A 21,190-nucleotide genomic window follows, 5' to 3' on the forward strand; every position below is an offset into this window, starting at 1 on the left:
GAAGCTCTGGGTTTCATTCCCAGCACTGTTCAAAACAAAACGTTTGATATTGTGCCTCTCACAATTTCCAGATTATGAACTAGCTCCCACTGTCATAAACAGAACTGACAGAAACTTCTCAAATGGGATTGGCCATCATCTCTAGTTAAATTTCCTTAAGGGTTTCCATGGAAACCCACAGTCGGGGGCTTTGTAACTGCACAGTTCTCTCCTGGCTGGTTCCAAGGACCTTTGTAGAACTTTCTCACCTGACCTGTCCCTCCCTGCAAGAGGGTCACCAGCATCCCTTTTTGTAAAGAACAGGCATACAGTTTTGCCCCTCTCGAACCCAAGCGAGCCCTGTGTCCCCACCCTTCCTTCTGTCCTCTGTGCAAGGTCCCGATTTGGCCTGTCCTGGCCTCCCTGGGCAGCAAGTGGGACGTCTGAAAGCTCCCACACCCTGTGGGTTGGCCGAAGTAATCCTAGCTTGAGCCCTGTCCCCAGATGCCTGCTCCATGCCGTTTTTTCTGGAGAGGAACTTGTCCCAGCAGCCTTAGGTTTCCTACCCCTCCCCCCCACGCCACCCCCCAGCGCCAGTCCTTGATCACGTGAGCTGCTTTTCTCTACTCTGGTTCTCATTTGTGCCTCAGCTTCTGGAGCTAAAGTAGCCATTCTCTTAACATCAAATGATTGTTACTGGAATGATTCTACCAAGGGATTAAGAATGAACTTCACTAAACCTTTTAAAAATGGAAATGCTAGAAGTCCTTTCATTATTGAAAACATTAATTTAGTGCTGCTTGACTCAGTCTGGCTAAAGCCTTAGGAGGCAACACTTTGCTAGTGAAGACAGGGACTCTCAGTCAGCTAACAGGTCTTCTATTCACTTATGCATTCGTTTATCCATCCAGTATTTACCGAGCATCTGCTGTGTGCCAGGTGCTATCAGGGGCTGAGAATGCAAAAAGAAAAATAGTGTGCATCTTCTCCTTGAAAAGTAGGGAAGACAAGGAGCTGAAAGGAAATTACTTTGAGGAGGAGTGGGAATATGGGCTAAGACCCACAGGGCACTTTGGAGGAGCTTCTTGCCCTGGGCTCTCTCTGGAGAGACTCAGAGACATGGGTGGGAGGATTTAGGGTGCAGAAGGTGGCTTGAGTGTGTCCCCCAAGTTCACTGTTGGAGCCCTAATGCCCACTGTGGCAGTGCTGGGAGGCACCAAGCCCTCTGGAATGGGTTAGTGCTTCTTTCCCAGGAGCAGGTTTGGCTTTCATGGGACTGGACTTGTTATCACAAGGGCAGGCTGACATAAAGCAAGGCCACTCCCCGTCCCCAGGCTGTCTCTTGCACGCATGCCCAGCAGAGCCGGTGCCCTGTTCTTGGACTAAGCAGGCTCCGGACCTGTGAGCCGAGCAACCCCCTTCCCTATACATGACCCCAGCCCTGCCACAGCAACAAAAGCAGACATTAACTACTCAATTATTGGCTCTGAATCATTTATCCACATGACCTCAGGAAGCAAAAAGAAACAACTTCAAACTGCTCGTAAGTACAGGAGCAAAAGACACCTCCAAAGGCTTCCAAGTTGCATCTGTCCACAGACACATCAGTCACCCTTGAAAAGCAGAACAGCTCTGATAATCATGCACGCACACAGCAGTGTACAAATCTCCATCTGCACGCACTCTGGACACAGCCCAGGCTTTCCGGAAGTCCGGGTGGAGTAGAGAGAACTGCCAACCCGCAGTGAGGACAGATGTGCTACCAGTGCCAAGGCAGAACAGGCCCAAGGCAGCCAGCATCTGGCCCATCGCTCCCTGGATTCAGAAGACCCAGGATCTGGAATTCGCCTATCACCAACCAGCTGTGACACCTCCGGGAAACGCATCCCTCTCTCTCCCACTCAGTCTCCAGATCTGTGGCACAGGGATAATCACAGCTCCTGTCTCGGGGCTCAGCACACAGCAGGGGAACCCCTCATGGCAGCTGGATGTTTGCTGTGATAAGGGAAGGTGAAGGGCACAGGCGGGCGAAAGCCTGCACCTCAGCACTGGGGACCAGAGACTCACAACTCTTACCCCTTTCCTGCCTTTGAGACCATTTTCTCCTCCCTCCTCTGTCCCAGGGGCTGGTCCAGCAGTGGAAGAGGCCAGCGGGGCTCTGAGGGTCAGCAGGTCTGACTCAGTCTGGGCCTCCTTTTAAAGAGTGAGGTCCGGGCTCTGTCATGGGTGAGTTATCTACTAGCTCTTGGAACACAGTTTCCCATTCTATAAAATTCAAGTCACCCCAGTGACTGCAGCCTTAGGAATTCTGTGAGGAGTTCCATTTGCTGACATTCAAATCAGCTCTGTCAAGTGTTCCAGTGTGTCCCTGTCACTGTCGGTGCGGGGAATCACCCTGTAGTCCCAAGGACCTGGGCTCTGATCAGGCCACTGGTGGGACGTACTTGCTTGCTACCAAAGTGGCTTCCCAGAGCTTGGCTTGAAAGAATCCAAACAGGGCCAGTAATGCACTTCCCCAACAGGGAGTGCTCCAGCTCAGGATTCCAGGAAGTCCTGTCTCACAAACTCCGCCCTCATATTACATCACTTCCTTCCCTGACTCCTCTTAGACACCCACAGCTTCACAGAGTAACTCTTTGGATGTGAACCTTAGGGCCATTTCCAAGGCCCCAGGAGCCAAGTGACTCATGGATGACTACAAGGAATCCTCAGGAGCTTGCTCTGAAGGATGCTTGTAATTTAATTTCAGGCCTCAAAAGTGATAGCCAGCAATTCTGTTGCAGGGAGGGTTTATGAATCAAACCTGCCTTTATCTGAGGACCCAGCAGGCTCAAAGTGCTTCCTGGTTTGCCCGGAAGCCTCCTGGTGTTAGACCTGACTGTCCTACATCCCAGGAACCCATCCAGCCTCAGTGAACTGGGTTGGAAAATGTCATTGTCCACAAGAATGAGCACATGGGACCATTCAAACTAGATTTCTGACATGGGTCTGGCCCCAACATTTTCCTGACCACACTATGAAATACTGGCATGAACTCATTGTGAATTTATTCTTCCTGGAATCTAACATTAGGCTTCTAGTGGTTCTTGAGCCCATTAGAATCAGCTGGGGGAGCTTTTAAAAAATGCTGATGCTTGAACTTTACCCCAAATCAGTTAAGTCAGAATCTCTAGGGGTGGGCTCAGAGCACTGGAATTGTATTTTAAAGCTCCTTTTCTCTTTGGCAGAAATCTCAGTAGACAGAGCTGACTTCTTGCCATTACAATGGCACCTTGGTTCATGAATGCTTTTGTTTGCAAACAATTTGGTAAAATTTAGTTTTTGTTTACAAACTCTACACTGGGTGACAAACATGACTGTGGCCATCTTTCCCAAAATCATGGAACAAATTAAGTTCGTGAACTGAGGTACCTCTGTATCCTGGGCTCCGTGGTGCTGAGGACTATAATTTGAGTACAAAGTGCTATCTACTGAAATTGAGGGCAATTATTCCTTCTGGGTATAAAACCTAGAGAACTATTTGGGCAAGTGCATAAGGAGATGCATATGAAAATGTTAATGGTAGCTTTGCTTATAATAGAAAAATCCTAGAAATGAAGTGTGGCGGTATGTTCACCTACTGGAATACTATCCTGGAATGAGAATGAGTGACTCGGAGGTACAGATACCAACATTGGAACAAAGGGACCACAGGACTTTTCTAAAGTTACAGGTAACTAGCCAATTTCTAGGGGGCTCCCTCAGGCAGACTGTCTTGGGGTGGCAGGCTCCTGGGTGTACGCTGATAACTCTGGCAGCAATAAGGCAGGGGTCCCCAGCAGAGCAGCCTCTTGCCAGCCAGTCCAGCCAGTCCAGCCCATCCTGCCTGTTCTGAGAAAGCAGCTTTCTCATGGGACCCAGAAAACCAGGAAAAATTAGGTAGCAGTGTCAGATCTTATGGCATCATTTTAGTACCATTCCCGCACTGCTTTTAAGCAGGTGCAAAGTTGGATGCCAAATTCTCATCCCTCCTCCTTCCTCCATTGTCCACACATGGCAATAAATCCACTAGAATCCCAGATGTTACTGCAACCCAGGCTTTCGGGGTGGGTGACCTTGTTTGACGTTTCTAGGCTGCTGACAGCTCACCTGGTCCTAGTTTGGCCACGGCATAGAGCAGGTCATAGTTGAGCACGGGCGTGGCGTCGCTGATGGGCTGCCAGCCCACGGGTGGTGAAGACGGGGGCGAGATGAGGAACTGCTTTGCAGGCTGGGGTGGTGCCAGGTGCAGCTTGTCTCCATCTGTCTCTGGGGTCTGAACCTGCAACAGTCAGGGTGAGACCCTGGGTCACTGTGGCTTTAAAGACGGCCTGCTGGTCCCTGAGAGGGAGCTTCGTTCTCAGGGACAGAGGAACCAAGGGACCAGAGTGTGATAGTGATTATTGCTTCTACACACCATCCCCCAGCTGTCTCCTTTGGTCCTCCGAACAATGGATCCCATCAGCACCACCTGGACCACCCTGGAAGTTCTGATGCAGGAGGCCCAGGAGGAGCCAGGGAATCTGCATTTCTAATGGGTGACTGAGTCCAGTCCTGGGCCACTCTTACCACAAACTGGCCAAATCAACCAGCCTTTCTTCTCTTGTCTCTTCCTCCCTCCCTGACTTCCTTCTTACTGAGGTAAAACTCACATAACATGAAATGAACCATTTTAAAGTCAGCAATCCAGTGGCATTCTTAAAGTTTTTGAACTGCCAGTTCCAAACCCTTTCTATCACTCCAAAGACAACCCTGAGCCCGTGATTAAACAATGACCACCAGTCCCTGGCACCCCAAGCTGCTGTCTGTCTCTGTGGATTCGCTGATATTTCACACACATGGAGTCAGAACACGTGACCTTCTGGGACCGGCTTCTTCCACTTAGTATAAGGATCATCACTTTGTCACATGTGTCCATGCGCATTTTCTTTCTTTTTATACCTGAATAGGCTTCCACTGTGTGAGCGTACTGCAATTTGTGCCTCTGTTGGTGGACATTTGGGAGTTTTCAGCTCTTGTCTATTGTGAATAGTGTGGCTGCGAGCACATGTGTGTCAATGATCCTCCTGCCATTCCTGTTCTCTTGCTTGGTGGTTACTCTGGAAGGCAAGGATAGGCTGATTGGGACTGGCATTTTTGACGTCTAGTTTGCGAGGCTGATTATTTTCCATCCTTATTTTTGGGGAAATTGTATTAGATACGAGTGTGTATGTGTCTTATATGTGTGTATATATTAATTCTTATGTATGCATGTGTTTTCAGTACCTAGGAGAGAAATTACTAAAAGAAAAAAAGGTAAGTCAAAAAGATTACTTTTGGTAAAGAATTACCTTACCTGTGCGAAGTAGAGTTTTAATTTTTTCCCTCTGAACTGGGTTTCATGAAGCTCTATCCTGGCTCGGGCTGCAGGTTTAGGGCTGCTGAAGTTTATCCGGACACGTCGGAAGCTTTTAAATAGCTGGAAAGTCACACAGTCATCATAGGTCCGGAACAGCCCTTCAAATTTTTCCTGAAAAGAACAAACCGGAAATCCATTGGTTGCGCATCTCATATATTGCCAGATCTTACAATAACAAGTAACTAAGTAGGTTGTAAGATACAATTAAAATCGATCACCAGTAATGTACTTTATCCACCTGCTGGTCTGATGGCAGGCGCTAAACATGCTAGTGAATTTAGTTGAAGGACTGGCAAACTTGATCAAGGGCTCTGTAGAGGACTAGTGAATAGGACTCAGCGTGCATGAAACAACTTGACAACTGTGCAAAATTGTGAGTGTTTCTGTCTGTGTGTGTGTGTTCTGGGGAGTGGGATTGTAGCTGCCATCAGGGTCTCAAAGGAATCTGTCATCTCCAAAACATTCACTGGTCAACAAAACCAAATGTGTGCAGAAACTCGACTAGAGTTTGTGTCTTCCTCTGAAGAGGACTTGGGTTCCAGGTGAGGAAACAGCCTCACTGGAGGTACAGTTGTCCCTGTAGGACTCTCCTTATCCTGGGCCACTAAGGAGCTGCATGGAGCACAAACAGCTTTTCCCCCATTTTTACCCCATCCAACAGTAAATTTGGTCTTGGCAAGGGAGAGGGCCCTCAACTGCATTAAAATGCTGAGATTTGGTGATTGTTTTACTCCTGCAGCGTAGCCAAGCCTATCAAAATACAAAGCAGTAATTTAAACATTTTGATTTAATGCACAATTCCAATTCAACTGAAAAAAATACCTATTTATTAAATGCTCACTTGGAACAAGGCCTGGCCCCTCTCTAGACCCCAGGGGGACATAGCCGCAGATCGTATGTTCTGCCCTTTGGTGAGCTAATAATTTTCCATGAGAGGCTGACACAAGAGAAGACCTGGAAGACTAGGAAAAGCATAAGAAGAGAATCAGCAAAGCAAAAAACATGTATATTAACACCTTCTCTCTGGTTCCTTTTAGCCTTTAAATAATTCCTATTATAAGTAAGACAAGCAGGGCATATTAAGCTACTGTGTGTTCTCTACAGGGAAACTGACACTAAGGAAATAACTTCTATTAAGAAAAACACACCTGCTTCTTTTATTTCACCAGGTCCTTTGTCATAACAGTGAACCTAAATGGGAAGGATGATGCTTGAACGATTAATAGTGCAAATCCTTACAGTTTAACTTGAAGTTGCCCTAAAGGTTGGCAAATTCAATCTTACCCTCTTCATCTCCACCACTTTACAAATTGGGATCCTGAGATCTGAAGATAGAAGGACAGACCCGTCCAAGGGTCCATGAACTATCCATCAGTAGCAGAGCCGTGGCCAACGAAGTCCTATGACCTTGGCCACAGAGATGCTGTGACCCTGACCATATAGAATTACACTGCTAGACCAAAAGGAAGAGTGGGTGGTGTTAATAAGAGCAGGAAATGGATAACTGCAAACTGCCCAAGGCTAAAGTATGACCACATGTTGTAGGATCAACGCAAGGACAGGGCTGGGAATCACTGACTTCTGAGGATGTGTGGGAAGAGTGTCCTAGGTGGTGGGAGGCTTCCTGCCTCTCAGGCACCCAGGTGAGCTTGTCTTAGACACTCACGTCCATGCCTGGGGGTCCTTCCCTGGAACCTCTAAGGCTGTGGCCCTGCATTGTCCCCCTAGTTCTGACTTCCGTGTCTGCGCATCTTCTTCTCTTTTATACCAATATATTAGTCCAGTCCTCAAAATATCGAAAGCTTTTGTTTCATTACACTTGGGAGAGATTTGAGGGGTTTCTTCTCCCCGGTTCTTCTTTTCCCTATCAAGGATAAAACAAGGATCTTAGGCAGGATGGTTTTTCTGTTTTGTTTTGTTTTGTTTTGTTTTTGTCATCTCTCGAGCCTTAGGATCAGCCAGCTCCCAGTCCTGGGGCTTCAGCAATCACTCCAAGGGGGCTCATTAAGGAATTAATTGCCACAATCCTGTGTTTTCCTGAGCAGGAAACCTGATGATTAAATGCTTTGTTTCTCCACAGCGAGAGTGCTCAGAACTGGTCAAATCCCAGTTAACTGGTTTGATTAACTCGGGGAATTTTTGGCATTGGGAGGAATTAAAAAAGTAACAGCTCTTATTTCCACTGAGTATGTTTCAGGATGAGACCCTTGGTCTTTGAGGCTGGTGTGTCTTCCGGTTCTGTTTGGGGTCTCCACCTCCCAATCACCTCTGCAAGGCCTGGGAGCTGTGCTCTTTACCTCTGAGTCTACTCTTCTCCCTTTCAGTCTGTATTTCTTTTTTGTACCTCCCATCTCTGCTGCGCACCCCAAGCTGGACTTCTCTGCATGGCAATAAATATTTTTATGCAAAGGAAGGATACCACAGTCTTGTTATAGCTGGTGCATTCCAGGTTACATATCAGTGGCTGCCTCAGCTGGGGACACTTCCTGAGAGCCGGAGACAGCTTTATTCTTTTGTGGATCACCAATTCCTCTCTCTGATATATTGTCTGCAAGGATGACTGTGGCTGTTGTCAGCTAGATTAGACTCAGGCTTTAATTGTGTAGCAGATGAAATTCACAGCTTCCTTTCTGGCTTACCATCCTAAGATGGAGATTGTGTTTTACATTGTAATCAACTGCTAAATAGTGATTTGCCTACTACATACACACAATGAGAAGCAGTGTAAAATTCTGTTACTAGCACAGACCCTGGACCTGCACAACCCAGCTCAGATCCTTCCCCTACTGACAGCTACACACTAATCCCCGACTCCTCAGTTTCCTTACCTATAGAGCGAGTAACCATATTTATCTCATGGAGTGTCCCAAGCATGAAGGGAATTCATATATTCAGATCACTTGCAAACATGCTGAGAGAATAAATGTACAGTAGTATCTCAGTTCATGAAGTTAATTCTTCCCACTATTCTGGTTGCAAACCAAACTGGGATGAGAACCGATCAAATTCAATGGTTAGGTTCAATGTTAACTTTATGGGGAAATTCAATTCTTGTTCAATTCAGTTTTTGACCAGAATCGTGGAAAGAATTAAGTTTGTGAACTGAGGTATTACTGTACATGAGCTGTTATTAATTCCAGTCTGGAATGTAACTCATATTTTATTTCTATGTCTATATTTGTCCTATTTGCTCTAGCTGTACAAATCTCTCTGTCTAGACCCAGTTATATTAAATCCATGTGTACATCTATTGAGTTATATCTGTACATGCACATAGAATAATCCTTAAAGATTGTAAAGAGAAATTATAGGACTGCTAGAATAATGCCACTTAGTAAAGTTGACTCTATTTTAACTTGATTTTTATTGATGTTATTATTTACCTAAAATATAGAGTTCGAATTGACTGCCCATCTTGCATTCTTGTCTGGGACACTTTAAAAGTGTCCTTTATGCAGCAAGGTGTTAAATAAATGACTTTAAGGAGGACATCAGCTGGGCAACTGCTTTCAGCCTTTCCTACTGGGTCTCTTGCACCATGAGCAGGGGCGACAGCTCTGAGAGGCAGCCAGGGAAGGTAAAGGACCAAGCACAACTGAAAGTGTCTGAAGCTCCGGGCCATGAGGTCAGTTAAGCCCCTCCTACTGCCCCTCAACACACTCTGCTACTCTTTAGACAAATCCATCTCCAAGTCTTTAGAATGTCACACCTTGTCATCCATTGTTTCTTGGACATTTGCTGCCTGATGTGTCCAGTGGGTACTTTAAGCTTAATTGCCTGGAAGCCAGATTTTTGCAGGGGCCTTTTGTGGGGATGTTGACCAGAGGTACGTATGAGATGGATATGCAGAGGTAAGGGACTTTTGGAGTCACATACCCAAAACCTCCCAGAATGCATGGTTAGAGATTAAAAGATAGCCTACAGGGCTACGAGTTCAAGTAAAATCCAAATACATTGCTTTGAGGAATAAATGCTCTGGCCTTTGATCTCCCCATCCTGTGATTTATTACTTAAGATTAGCCCTAAGGGCAGTCATGTAACAGACCACCCTGACCTCTCCCTGTCCCCTACATGAGTTCATGCATAGACATCTTTCCTTTGTCCTTTTATCTTTGCTTCCTGGTTCTATCAATAAAAAAGCCACAGAAGCTTCAGTTTGGGGTTGTCTTTATGAGACTCTCTCACACTGAGGGTTCTCAGTTAGTGGCAGTCCCTCTGGGCTTTCTTGGAGTTTGAATTGGACATTAACTCACAGTAATCTTTCACCCTCTGCACCATGCCATGGTCATGAACTGTGACAGGCCTTGAAATTAGCCACTCATCTATCTCAATGAACTACACCCATCCACCCTGATACCCAAGCCAGGAAGCTATGTGCCTCCCACATCGCGGCCCATGCCCTCACCCACCTCCTTTAGGTGCCAGGCCCTGTGTTTCCTGACCTGTCCCTCCTCTGTGAGCAGCTCCATTTTCATCCTGCCACCAGGCTCCGGGCCCTGACCTGCACCAGGTCTCTTAACCTGACATCCAGCCACCCTGGAGTCACCCCAAAAGGTCTTCTATGAGGAGACAGTGCTGTTCCCATCATCTCCTCTGTAAAGCCCTTCAGGGGTTCCCATAGCTTCCTTCCTGACCAAGCTTTTGCATTCTGGCCTTCATAAAATGGCTCTCACTCAACCACTATTCTGCATCCCTCCAAGGCCCCACCCAAGTCCTGATACCCCCACTTGCAGGTGCCAGAGGCAGGCTGTTCTCTATTCCCGAGCCTGCTCACCTGCTTGCTCTCTTGCTTTGACACCTTTTCCTCCAGGTAACCTCAGCTATTCCCTCATGGCCCTGTTTAGACCCCACAGCTGAGTGTCCCTTCCTGGGTCCCCTGGACTCAGCCCCCTACCCTGAACCCTGACAGGAGAGTGCAGTCAGGGGGGCTGTTCCCCTAGCATCCTGCGCCAAAGGCAGAAATGTGTCAGGTTTGCCTTTGTGGATGCATTTGTTGTTAAATTACAACTGTATACCATGTGCTGCCAGCTGGGCTCACTCGGCAATCAAATGGACAAGGTGGTATTGAGAGAACGACACCCCCCTATACACACACAATATCTTTTGGTGAATTTTTTTTCTGGTACTGGAACTGGAACCCCATTCCCAATCTCTTTAATTTTTGAGATAGGGTCCTGCTGAATTTTCCAAATTGGCCTTGAGCTTGTGACCCTACAGCCTCGGCCTCCCAAGTAACACATTTGTTCATTCTTCAAAACTTTCTTTCAGTCAAATCAACAACTATGGTTTGAAAAATGGATTAAGACCCTTTATACTATACTGGAACTCCCCTGAACTCTTTGGTGACCACTTTCTGACCATATTTAAATCCTCCCTCTAATCTCCACATTGTTTGAGTATTTCAAATACTCTGAATCTTTTCAGGCTAACGTGTCATCAGAGTGTGTGTGGGTTGTGTGTCCGGGAGTGTCAAGAAAGGCTTCAGGGCAGAGAGAGACAGTGGATATAAATGATGGGCAGAATCTGGACATGTGGAAGTGAGTAACTCAGAGACTTCAGGGAGTTTGTCCCTGCAGGCAGGAAGCCTCGATGTGTATATTTATGTCACTCCAATGTCACCTCCCAAACAGGTATTTTAGGAGTTAAGAAGGAATGACCTTGCTGTGCAATGACCAGTGCTATTAAGCACTTACAGAACTATAGAAAATGTAAAACAGAGGGGATTTGCAATTTGGCTAATAGTCAGCAGGTATGTGTTTCTTACTATACTGGTTTTTGTAGCAAGATGTGTCGCTGAATACATCTCATTTGAAACCTAAGCTACAGGTCAGGGACTACAGACGTGGATGGAACAACGTACAGGTCACCTCTGAGATTTGCTGAGGAAAGAACTCTTTCTGGAACGCTGCACCTTGTCCTCACTGAAAGAGGCAGGCAATGAACTTGAAAATCCAGCGTGGTCTCCCTTCTCCAGAGGGAGGTGAAGCCGCTGTTTTTAACACCAGGCCACCAATAATTGAGGAGGATGCTTTCAGGAAGTTTACTGTTAAATTAAAAGGCTAACTCTGAAGTATGTTTCATGTCACATCCTTCTGAAGACAGGCAATTTAAAATTTAATCCATTCTTTTTCCCACTTGGCATCTGATCAAACTCGGCTTTTCAAAGGCAGCATGGTGCCCTTTCACTTATTTTCCCATGAAATTGAAATGGCATTTCCATTCTTTTAAGAAGCAGACAGGGTCAATTTTTATGACTCAATCATTAAATCTAAAAAGAAAGTACACAGGTTTTATGCTCCTGATGAAGAGTGTGTGTGTGTGTGTGTGTGTGTGTGCACAAGCATGCACACGACATGGAACTTAGGGCCTCACACACGCCAGGCAAGGGCTCTACCACTGAACCACATCCCCAAGCCCTCCTATGGCTCTTTCCACTACCCCTTTTCCACCTCTTCCTTTTACGTTTTCTACTTTTATTTAGGTATTTTCTCTGTTCTTCAGATAACGACATAGAAAGAATGTGCATAAATGATAAAAACATTCAGAAAATTAAATTTCTCAAGTTCAAATTCTTTGAGATTGGAAACTCAAGGAGATAATTATCTCAACCCCCCACAAATTCAGGATACAAGATACCCCCAGAAAGCCTTTTCCAACTGAAACATGGAGTCAACACCTATCAAGGCCAGAGTGGATGACCTGAAACCAAAACTGACTTGACAGCTGTAGCTGATGCTGGGCATAACCTTGGACAGTGGTGACATTTCCACTTGGGCATTTGAGATGGCAAACAAGTGCTCAGGTAGGATGAGTAATGGTGAAGGTTCAAGTGTTTTCTAGGTGCCAGGTCCTAAGCCCCTGATATGTGCTAACTATTCATTCTCACAGGAAACTGAAGAGGCAGAGGAAGAATGGGGTGGAAGAGATCTAACACTGTGCCCAAGGTGGGCAGCCAATCAGGGGTGATTGCAGAGTTCAGCCCAGGGAGCCTGGCACCTGGAGTTACAGTCTTAATCCCAGGCTGAAATAGAAAAATAAAAAAAGCAGCTACATCTGTCAGTGGGATGACAGCTTCCTGGGCAGTTTGCACTAGAAGGAGCTGCAATTGTTATCATAGGATGGAACTGAATTTCTGCTGCAACCTGTAACCCTTGTGTGTGTGGATATTGCACACACAAATTCAAGATTTTTGAACATAAGCCTGATTTAGGACCCAAACCATTGCCAGCCGTGGCAATGATTTGACTGAGAACTCCATGTAGAATTATTTCTCGCCATGTGGTACAGATGAAAGTTGGAGAGAGTCGGGGAAGCTGGGAGAAGCCAGCAACATGTGGCCAGTGTCCACTGTAATTAGGGTAACTGCTTAATGTATTGTCCCCACCAGGACACATTGAAGAAGGTGCTTTAAGTATGCTGTGACCTCGGGACTATCTTGGCACACTGGATATGTGGCCACCAGCTGATCCCCTGAACCAGTGATCCCTAAATGGTGGCCCTCAGGCCACAAGGAGACAGCCCTGTGGGTGGGGAACGTGTGCAAACCCACAGGCTTGGCTGCAATCTTCAGCCACAATCACGTACACACCATCCATGGTCATTGGTGTTCTTGGTATCAAGGGACCTAATGAGAGTTATGGAATACATTGCTAAGTGTGGCTGAAATTCCTAAATGAATTTATAAAAAGGATTCTAGTTATATATCCAGCTACCAAGTCCAGCTGCTGCTGCACGGCCCTTCATACTACAGCCCTTTGAGGAGCACATGGTGAGGAATTCTTGCACCTCTCAGACATTATAACCACCACCAACACACACAAGACTTTCCTAGACACAGATATTCTCCCAGAGCTTTTCATCCTGCCAGCCCCACCTGTGGCCCACAGACCAAAGACAGCAGCCCCTGCAAACTGGGTGGATAAGCATCATCACGGGTCCCAAGCCCTTAGACCGACTAATTCGGAATCTGCATTTCCACAAGATCCTTCTATAACTCACATCCCATTTAAGTTTGAGACTAGCAGGTTCGAAGACATGGGATGGACTCTTTAAGACTTGGGTATCTTCTGACTCCGTGAATAAAGGAATTTATATAATTATGGTACTGGGACTGCTGGTCTTTTGGTGTTAGTGGTTTTTGATGCTTTGCATTAATAGATTTGTAGAATGATGATAATTACTCCTGTTGATTGCTTTGTTCTTGCATTTGCTACTGTACATTTGTTTTTACTCTGATTATCTTGTTCCTTGCAAATTCTTTGTTTTTGCCGAGTTATTTTCCTCTACAAAGAGGGGATACGAGTAGGATTTTGAGACCCAAGGATGAGTGGGTGAAGAGATCCCAGATAGCACCTGTGTGTCTTACTTCCAGGGTGGGGTGTGACCAGGAAAGCATGGAACTTCAGAACCCCTCCCACTGTCCATTTTCTGTAGGCACAGGAGGGTGGACATCATGTCCTGTGGCAGTCCAGGCAGGCCACAGTGCATGTTCCATAGCTATAGTGTCAGCAAGTGTGACCAACTCCTTCCTGTGTTCTATGAGGACCACAGATGTAGGCAGAGAGTATGAGAGGCCCAAGGAGGCCATGTGGCCAGGACAAGGAGGAAAGAACCACCTTATGGCGTTGTCACAGGGAGCAGGTGGAGTCGGGGATCAATTCTTGACCAGGTACAAAGGTTCTAGAAGTAGATGAGATTTAGAGTTTTTAAATCAGCAGATAAAAGTTTTACTGTAGATATTTTTTGTTGCAAAAACTATAGGACATTACTGCTTCTAGATTCATATGGTCCATGAAGTCTGTACATTTGTTCCTCTACAGGCACAAGGCTGTGGTCACAATGCAGGACATGAGTTCCCCACAGCTGGACTTGTTTCCCCCATCCTCTCCCAAACAGAGACCCCTGGAAACCACTCAGACTGCACGCAGAGTCACTGTCGGTCACCAAGAATCATGAATGCTTGCCAAAAGCACCACTTGCTTTGCTATTCTTGAGAAGGAAAAGCTCTTGGGTTGTCAGAGACCAGTGATGCCCAGAAGCTTGTGGAACGACCCCTGAACTAGGACCTCTGCTTTGCAGTGCAGCCCCTGGGCCACAAGCTCTTGTCCCCTAGCAGGCTGGGCAGACAGGGTGAGAAAACAGCCTCAAACCAAGAGGACGCTCTCAGACCTAATCACGTTTCCGTGAGCTTCTCCCACAGAAAGTGTTTGGGAGGGAAACATGTGGGGTCCAGGCCAAATCCCATGTGATACCTTAATGTACCTGACAGACCTCCTTGTAACAGCCACCTGAAGGTATAGACATCAGGGGTGCCAATTCTAGAGTGTATTTTGCCACAATGCAACCTCAGAGGAGAGGCTACCCTGCATAGGAGAAACAGAAATTGTGTCCAGGAGCAGAAAAGGGATCCACAGCTCTAAGCTCTGTGACTGCAAGATTTAAATGTTCCTCCATCCAGAGAGGGAGCCAGGAGACCCGTGAATCTCCTACCTGGAAACAGGAGGAATGCAATTAACTCTATTCTTGTCACCAACTGTCCCTCTCTTAGACCTCGTGAGCTATACTCGGTCTTCCCCTCCAAATGCTACTTTATAGACCACTTTAAATACAAAACCTGTTTGGGTTAGAAAGGAGCCATTCCATGTCTCACAAATAAGAAATTTAAACTGCAGTTTTTCAGTGCCCAACCTTGGGAGTTGCAATTCACAGGGCATTCTCTGCCCTGCAGTAAATCCTGCTGTGGCTGAACCTACACTGACATCTGTCTTGCCTCGATGGACCTGTCTGAGGACCTGTCTCCCCAGTGTGCTGGGTAGGGCAGCATATGCATGTGGCATTGTGAGCTGGATAAGGACATGGTGGCCTCCTGTAGCCCCTGGGCTCACTCCCAGGACACCAGCCTGGGTTCCACTAAGTTCTCAGCATGCATGATCAGTACCCTTGGCCCTTTCCAGGAAATGGAACATGAGAGCAGGCTGAGCATCCAGGCCTCTGCCTGGAAGGACAAGGAGGAGACAGCTTTGTTCTGTCTGGGAAGCAATTTAGGGTAGTTGTTGAGGAAAATGAAGAGATCAGCAAAACCATTCCCTGCAACTGACTGGGCTCAAATCTCCGCTGTTCTCTGTTTGTACTTCCATCCCTCTTCCATCTTGAACAGACTCAAATTTCCACATGGTTATTTACCCAAATCAGGTCAATTTTCTTACTCTGAAGCCCAGTGATCTGGGTAAAATAGGACTGTTGGGATAAATCCCTCTCCTGTGGGAGGGAAATGGCTTTTTCTGAAGGGAAATGGCTGTAGAGGAACATCCACACCCAGGGTTTGGAGCATAAAGATGTGTTACTTGGAGCCCAAGGAGGCAACACATCATCCTAAATAAATCAGAACAATGCCATTCAATGGACCCCAAAAGGCAAGGAATTCCTGAAGCACCAGCCCCTGAAAATAATTTTTAAAAAACAGAATAGAAAACTCTCAGGGACATGTTCATCTCTTGACATAAACCATCGGCCCACCGGGGACACTGAATCTTGGCAAGATGCCAGCCCTCAACAGCTCCCAGACACAGATGAACATGTGAAGATGAACACTTCCGGTTACAAAACTGCAATTAAAAAGAGAAGGAAAGCATGAGGTGCATTAGACTCCCGAGAGCCGGGTCCCCAGGCCCCTCAGCATGCTGTGGAGCCCGGCAGGAAGAGGCCATACTGAATCAGGGGATGCTGTGGGCTCCACTGGAGCCCAGAAAAAGCCCTGCCCCTGGGGCACGGTATGAAATACAGTAAGAGGGCAGAGAAGTCATCCCTCGTGACCAGGGTTCCTTCTCTTCAGGAGAGAAACTGGGGACTAAGGCAGCTCAATTCTCAGGAAGGTGGTGAGCAAGCTGCAGGCTCCCCCAGGAGGTGAGCGGGTACACACGCGTGTGCATGCAGGTAGGGTGTGGAGGGGTGGGGCTTTGTGAGCCAGGAACAGAGCTCTCGTCTTTTCCCTATAATCACTCTTTATATGTGTGTATGTGTGTGTGTACACATGTGTGTGCATGTGCATGCATGCCGCGCTGGAGATCAAACCCAGGGCCCCACACATGCTAGGCAAAGTATTCATTTCCCACGACAAGGTTAAAAGTATATTTATCAAGCCATGCACAGTGGAGCACAACTGTAAGTCCAGCTACTCAGGAGGCTGACGTAGAAGGATTGCAAGTTCAAGACTAGTCTGAGCAACTGAGCAAGACCTTGTCTTAAAAGCAGAAGGCCTGCGGGAAGGGCACTCTTGATGACTCCACCTAGCTCTGGAGCAGGCAGCCGTGCTGGCCTCACCACAGAGGCCCACGCTGTCTAGGTGTTACCGCCTCAGTTTCTGGCTGGTCTGGAGATTCCTTGGGGAGGGTCAGGCAGCTGGGGCGTGAAGGAGGGAGGGGCGGATAAGAGTGTCCAGGCCCAGATATTTAGAAAAGGTAGGAGGGAACGCTTGGCGTTTTGACAGTTGTGAGTGGCTAACAGCAGCCCTGCACAGGTCCCATTTGTGGGTCTGTCTGTGTTTCCTAGGCCCAGGTTTTCAGGCTGGCTTCAGGAGGAGAGCCAGTCCCAAGCCACATCCACAGTAGGTCCCTCCATGAAGATCTCTTCATTTTCCTATCAGAAATAAATCCCGGGTGCATATTAAACTAGCTTCCTAAGTGATAACAAAGCAGCTATAGGTTTTGATCTACCTGTCAAAAAATGTATTCACAGAATAGGAAGTTGCAGGTGGCTCAGAAAGAAGGCAAAGACTTCAAACACATGAAAGGGGGGATCTGAATTACCTGTCACAGAGCGGGATGCTGGCAATGCTACAACAGCTTTCAAATGGTTTCAATTAGCATGCCAAAAATGGCCCTCTCTGAGCTCCTGAGGGAGCCTCAGAGAATGGAGCTATACATTTTCCTTTTGTTATTTTCTGTTTATTTTTTTTTTAGTGGTCCTAATAATAAGAGATATCACATATTGAGTGATTACTATATGTCAGGCATTATTTCAAAAATTCTATAAAGCATTAACATATATTATTTTTAATTAAATTTCCTTTAAAATCAGTACATAAAAATATAAAAAGTTTACACATTCATGGGGTATCTGCTGATGTTTCAATACATTGTATACATGTACATTTAAACCTGCTTAAATGTATCTATCTCCTGAGACATGTATCATTTTGTTTAGGGTAAAAGCTTTCAAAATCCTTCTAGCTTTTTGAAACATATAGTATGTTATCATTATTAATAGTCTGCAAGGTAAGTATTGTTGCCTCATTTTATAGAGAAAGAGACTAAGGCTCAGAGAGGTTTACTACCCTCAGGGTTGTAGAGTTAATGAAGAGTAGCAATTTTTCCCTAGTGCCAGAACCATTAATCACTATGCTAATTTGTATTCTACCATCATCTCAATAACTTTCTTTTCCTGAGTATCAAATCTAAGGGAAGCAACACAAGGTTAGGGGACATTTCCATCTCATTCACTTCTATCTCCCCCAGGGTCTTGTAGGTATTACTCCCCACCCTTTTTGTTTTACATTGCTAGAGATTGGACCCAGGGTTTCATGTGGGCTAGGAAAGTGTTCTACCACTGAGCTACATCTCCAGCACCCCATTTTTAATCATGTGAAAAAGAACATTGAATGACATGGATTTTAGAACGAACAACTCAATTTCCCCTAATAATTTAAATATACTTATCAAAAAAAAATCACTCAAATAGCCACAGTGTTGCAAGTCAACTTATTGTTCCATTATGGCGGTTACTGACAACCTCAAAGTAGGTCACACAGAGCTATTAAAGAGAAAATGATGCTGTCTTAAATCCTTGAGGTCCCCTGAGAAGGTCCCCTGTCTCCGTCTATTGAAAATGTTTGTGCTCACTTTCTAAATCATGCTGCGAAGCCAGAGCCGGTTTCGGGACCACAACCCAGAGTTTGGAGGACTAATCCATCTTTATGATTCAAGGGTGGTGCCATAAGCCATCTCACACTTGAAGTTATTGATGGGCCCAAGAGTCCAGATCAATATGGCAGAGAATTGCTTTCAGGTCCTTCCCGGCCTTCAGTGCAAATAGAGTTCTACATTCTTTCCCAAAAGCCAACTGCAGAGGCAAATGCAGAGATCTGGCCTCAGGGAAGCCTGTCCTTCTCTCTAGATGTTAAACATATAAAACCTACGCCCAGAAACCTTGAGCTCAGATGAGGGGAATGCCACCATTCTCAGGGGTCTTTCTGCTTGGCAGCCTGGAGGGCACGCAGTGGGTCTGTAGTGACTGGGACATAAGGAGTGGCTCCACGTCCTAGTCCAGCCTAGCGGGCACTCTGGCACGGGATTTTCAACTGACATCAACATATTTCAACAATCTGAACAAGTAGTGCAGGAATAGAACTGCAAATTAATGTAAGTATTCATATTACAGAATCATCAGGGGGATTTAAAGTAGGGAGAAAATAGTGGTGATAACATAGGGTTAAGTTCTGGTCAAAGATCTACTCATATACCTGGTTTCTTTTATGCTCCACAACCCTTTCTCAAGTCCTGCCATTCTGAATCCAGGTGACAGCTGTTCACACTGCAGGTGAAAGGTGACTTAGAAAAACGGGCAGATGTAACCTGCGTGTAGTATCAAAAATCACATTCTGGCAAACCTGGTGATAACATTGAGAATGCACTTCACTGTTTCGGTGTATGATTAAGGAGTTGCTTGAACTGTGGCCTTCAAGAATGAAGGGATGGAGCTAAAGGGGCAGGAGCAGTAAGTCTGTACCTGTTCATTGCAGAAACCATGGTGAAGGGTTAAGAACGCTTAATCATGAAAAGAATTGAGCATCTGTCCATCTCCTCTTGAGTTCTGTGGACTTACTTGGGAACAGAAGAGAGCTACAGGCGTGATGGCATTGCTGGGTGACAGTGGCTCAGCCAGTCTGTGCAGGAGGGGTCTGGACGTCAAAGGAACCAGGCTGGCAAGCAGTTGATTTCAAGTCTTCTGATCATATGGGGCCTCAGACAAAGTCACCTTCAGACCCCAGAGAATTTTACCTGCAACCCTGGAATTCCCCAGGAAGCAGTGAGATTAAGTCACTGAGTAGAGTTTAGGAGTAAAAAGGAGGAAGCCTGGATTACCCAGAGCTGCCACTTTATAATCTATAAATACAAAAAAAATTATAATAATTATAAATTGTAATGGTGGAAGGCTTAGGAGGCCAAGGTGTTCATCAGGCCGAGTGAGGTGCACGTACCAAGTCCTGGCAAAGTGGACATGGACTGTCCTGCTGTGGGACTCCCGTGGTAAGGCACCCACATGGCAAGGAAGACAGGACATGGTGACTGTCTCAAGGCTGGAGACTGCAAACATGACCTCACAACTGATAGCAGGGAGAGGGCGTAATTCACTTTAATACAATTCCAGGGACCAAAACATGGGGTTCCAGGCGCTGTCCAGCTGCCCTGGCTCCCGGGTGGATGGAGGTGCTGCTGGGGCAGCTTGCCAGGGCCTGGTAGCTCAGAAGCCTTTACTGCAGGAGTAGCCTGAGTCACAGTGACGCAGGCTGGTGCCCCGTGAGTCACACAGGTGAGAGTCACCATGAGCATCCAGGGACAGCACTGCAGGGCTGGCTCCTCTTGTGCCTCCTGGACTCTGAAGAGGTCTTCACTGTAGCTTACTTGGAGAAGGAGTGGCCATGGTAGTCTTTGTTCATTACTGGATTTGAGAAAGTATTAAATACCCAACTTTTATGAGGCCACTCAGGACTCGTCCTCTGTGAAAACAACCTGATTTCCAAGACCTTACACATTTTTGATGTATAAGGATAGCTTTTCCTTATTTTAAAAAATGTTATTAGTACATGCTTGCAATACATAATGAATGCACTCTCCGTGGGAATCGGTACCTGTACATGTCACACCTTAGTCCTGCTTATTTCCCCTCTCCCCACCCTCTCCTCTTCCTCTGTGGCCTGGTCGCCTTCCCAGTCCTCCTGGAGTTGGATTCTATCCCACAAGGTCCACATTTGACTTTGTGCTGTCCGACAGTGTTGATTTATCAGTCAGTATGTATTGGTATTGCTTTCTTCGATATCAGTTCACTAATATGGAGTGGGCCCTAATTTCTTTATTCATAGACACACATACACCTTAGAACCCTGTCCAACTCCTGGACCGTGTGTATGTAAAACTGTGCCTAATGGTAACATGAAATGTTTAACAAAGTGATTGACCTTTGCATTTCCTTGTTTCCAGGGATGGAGCCTAGAACTCTGTGTCCTACACAGTTGCTCTAAGATCTTACACAAATGCCCAGACCACACTTTGAGAAATGTTCCTCTGAGTGTGCTGGGCTTCAGGCCGGGCATAGTCCTCTGGGAATGTGTGAATCACCCAAGAGAGATGTTAAACATGGATGGCAAAGTTGCAGATATGGAGGTCCTAACTTGAGTGGGTCTATGATGTCCCAGATGTCTGACGCGAGTGATCTATGGGTCAGGTTTGAGAAAGACCACGCTATGAGGTGCCCACCACTCACGAACTGGCACACTGTTCCAGTTACTCAAAGATAAGCACATCCCAAGTCTAACTGTGGAAAATGCTTTCCTCACCTACAGTTTCTACTAGCTCTGGACACAGCTGGATGTGGTGCCAGCATGCCACTTCCTCAGAGGTTACATAAGAAGCCCCCTCTTTGGGTGGCTGTTTCTGAATCTGTAAAGTGGCACAGTGCTGATTACCTTGCCTGGTGGTTGTGAGAATTAAGTATGAGCTGCATGAAGGGCCTGACACCTAG

The 21,190-nt window shown here is 46.3% G+C and overlaps 1 protein-coding gene across 17 annotated transcripts in view; it reads right to left on the reverse strand.

The window, feature by feature from the left end:
- Rcan2 (regulator of calcineurin 2) overlaps window positions 1-21,190 on the reverse strand; it is a 163,610-nt gene that overhangs the window by 6,525 nt on the left and 135,895 nt on the right. For all 17 annotated transcript variants that reach the window (XM_087184637.1, XM_087184642.1, XM_087184643.1 and 14 more), the window contains 2 exons: window positions 5,333-5,506; window positions 4,108-4,279 (listed from right to left, as the gene is read on the reverse strand). In XM_087184637.1, coding sequence (XP_087040763.1) covers window positions 4,108-4,279; window positions 5,333-5,506 — 346 coding nt within the window. The remainder of the gene's footprint in view (window positions 1-4,107; window positions 4,280-5,332; window positions 5,507-21,190) is intronic.

The sequence above is a fragment of the Heterocephalus glaber genome, unplaced genomic scaffold (assembly GCF_053883595.1).
Source record: "Heterocephalus glaber isolate CG9 unplaced genomic scaffold, H.glaber_assembly_v1.0 deba00001497, whole genome shotgun sequence".
Lineage (NCBI taxonomy): Eukaryota > Metazoa > Chordata > Mammalia > Rodentia > Bathyergidae > Heterocephalus > Heterocephalus glaber.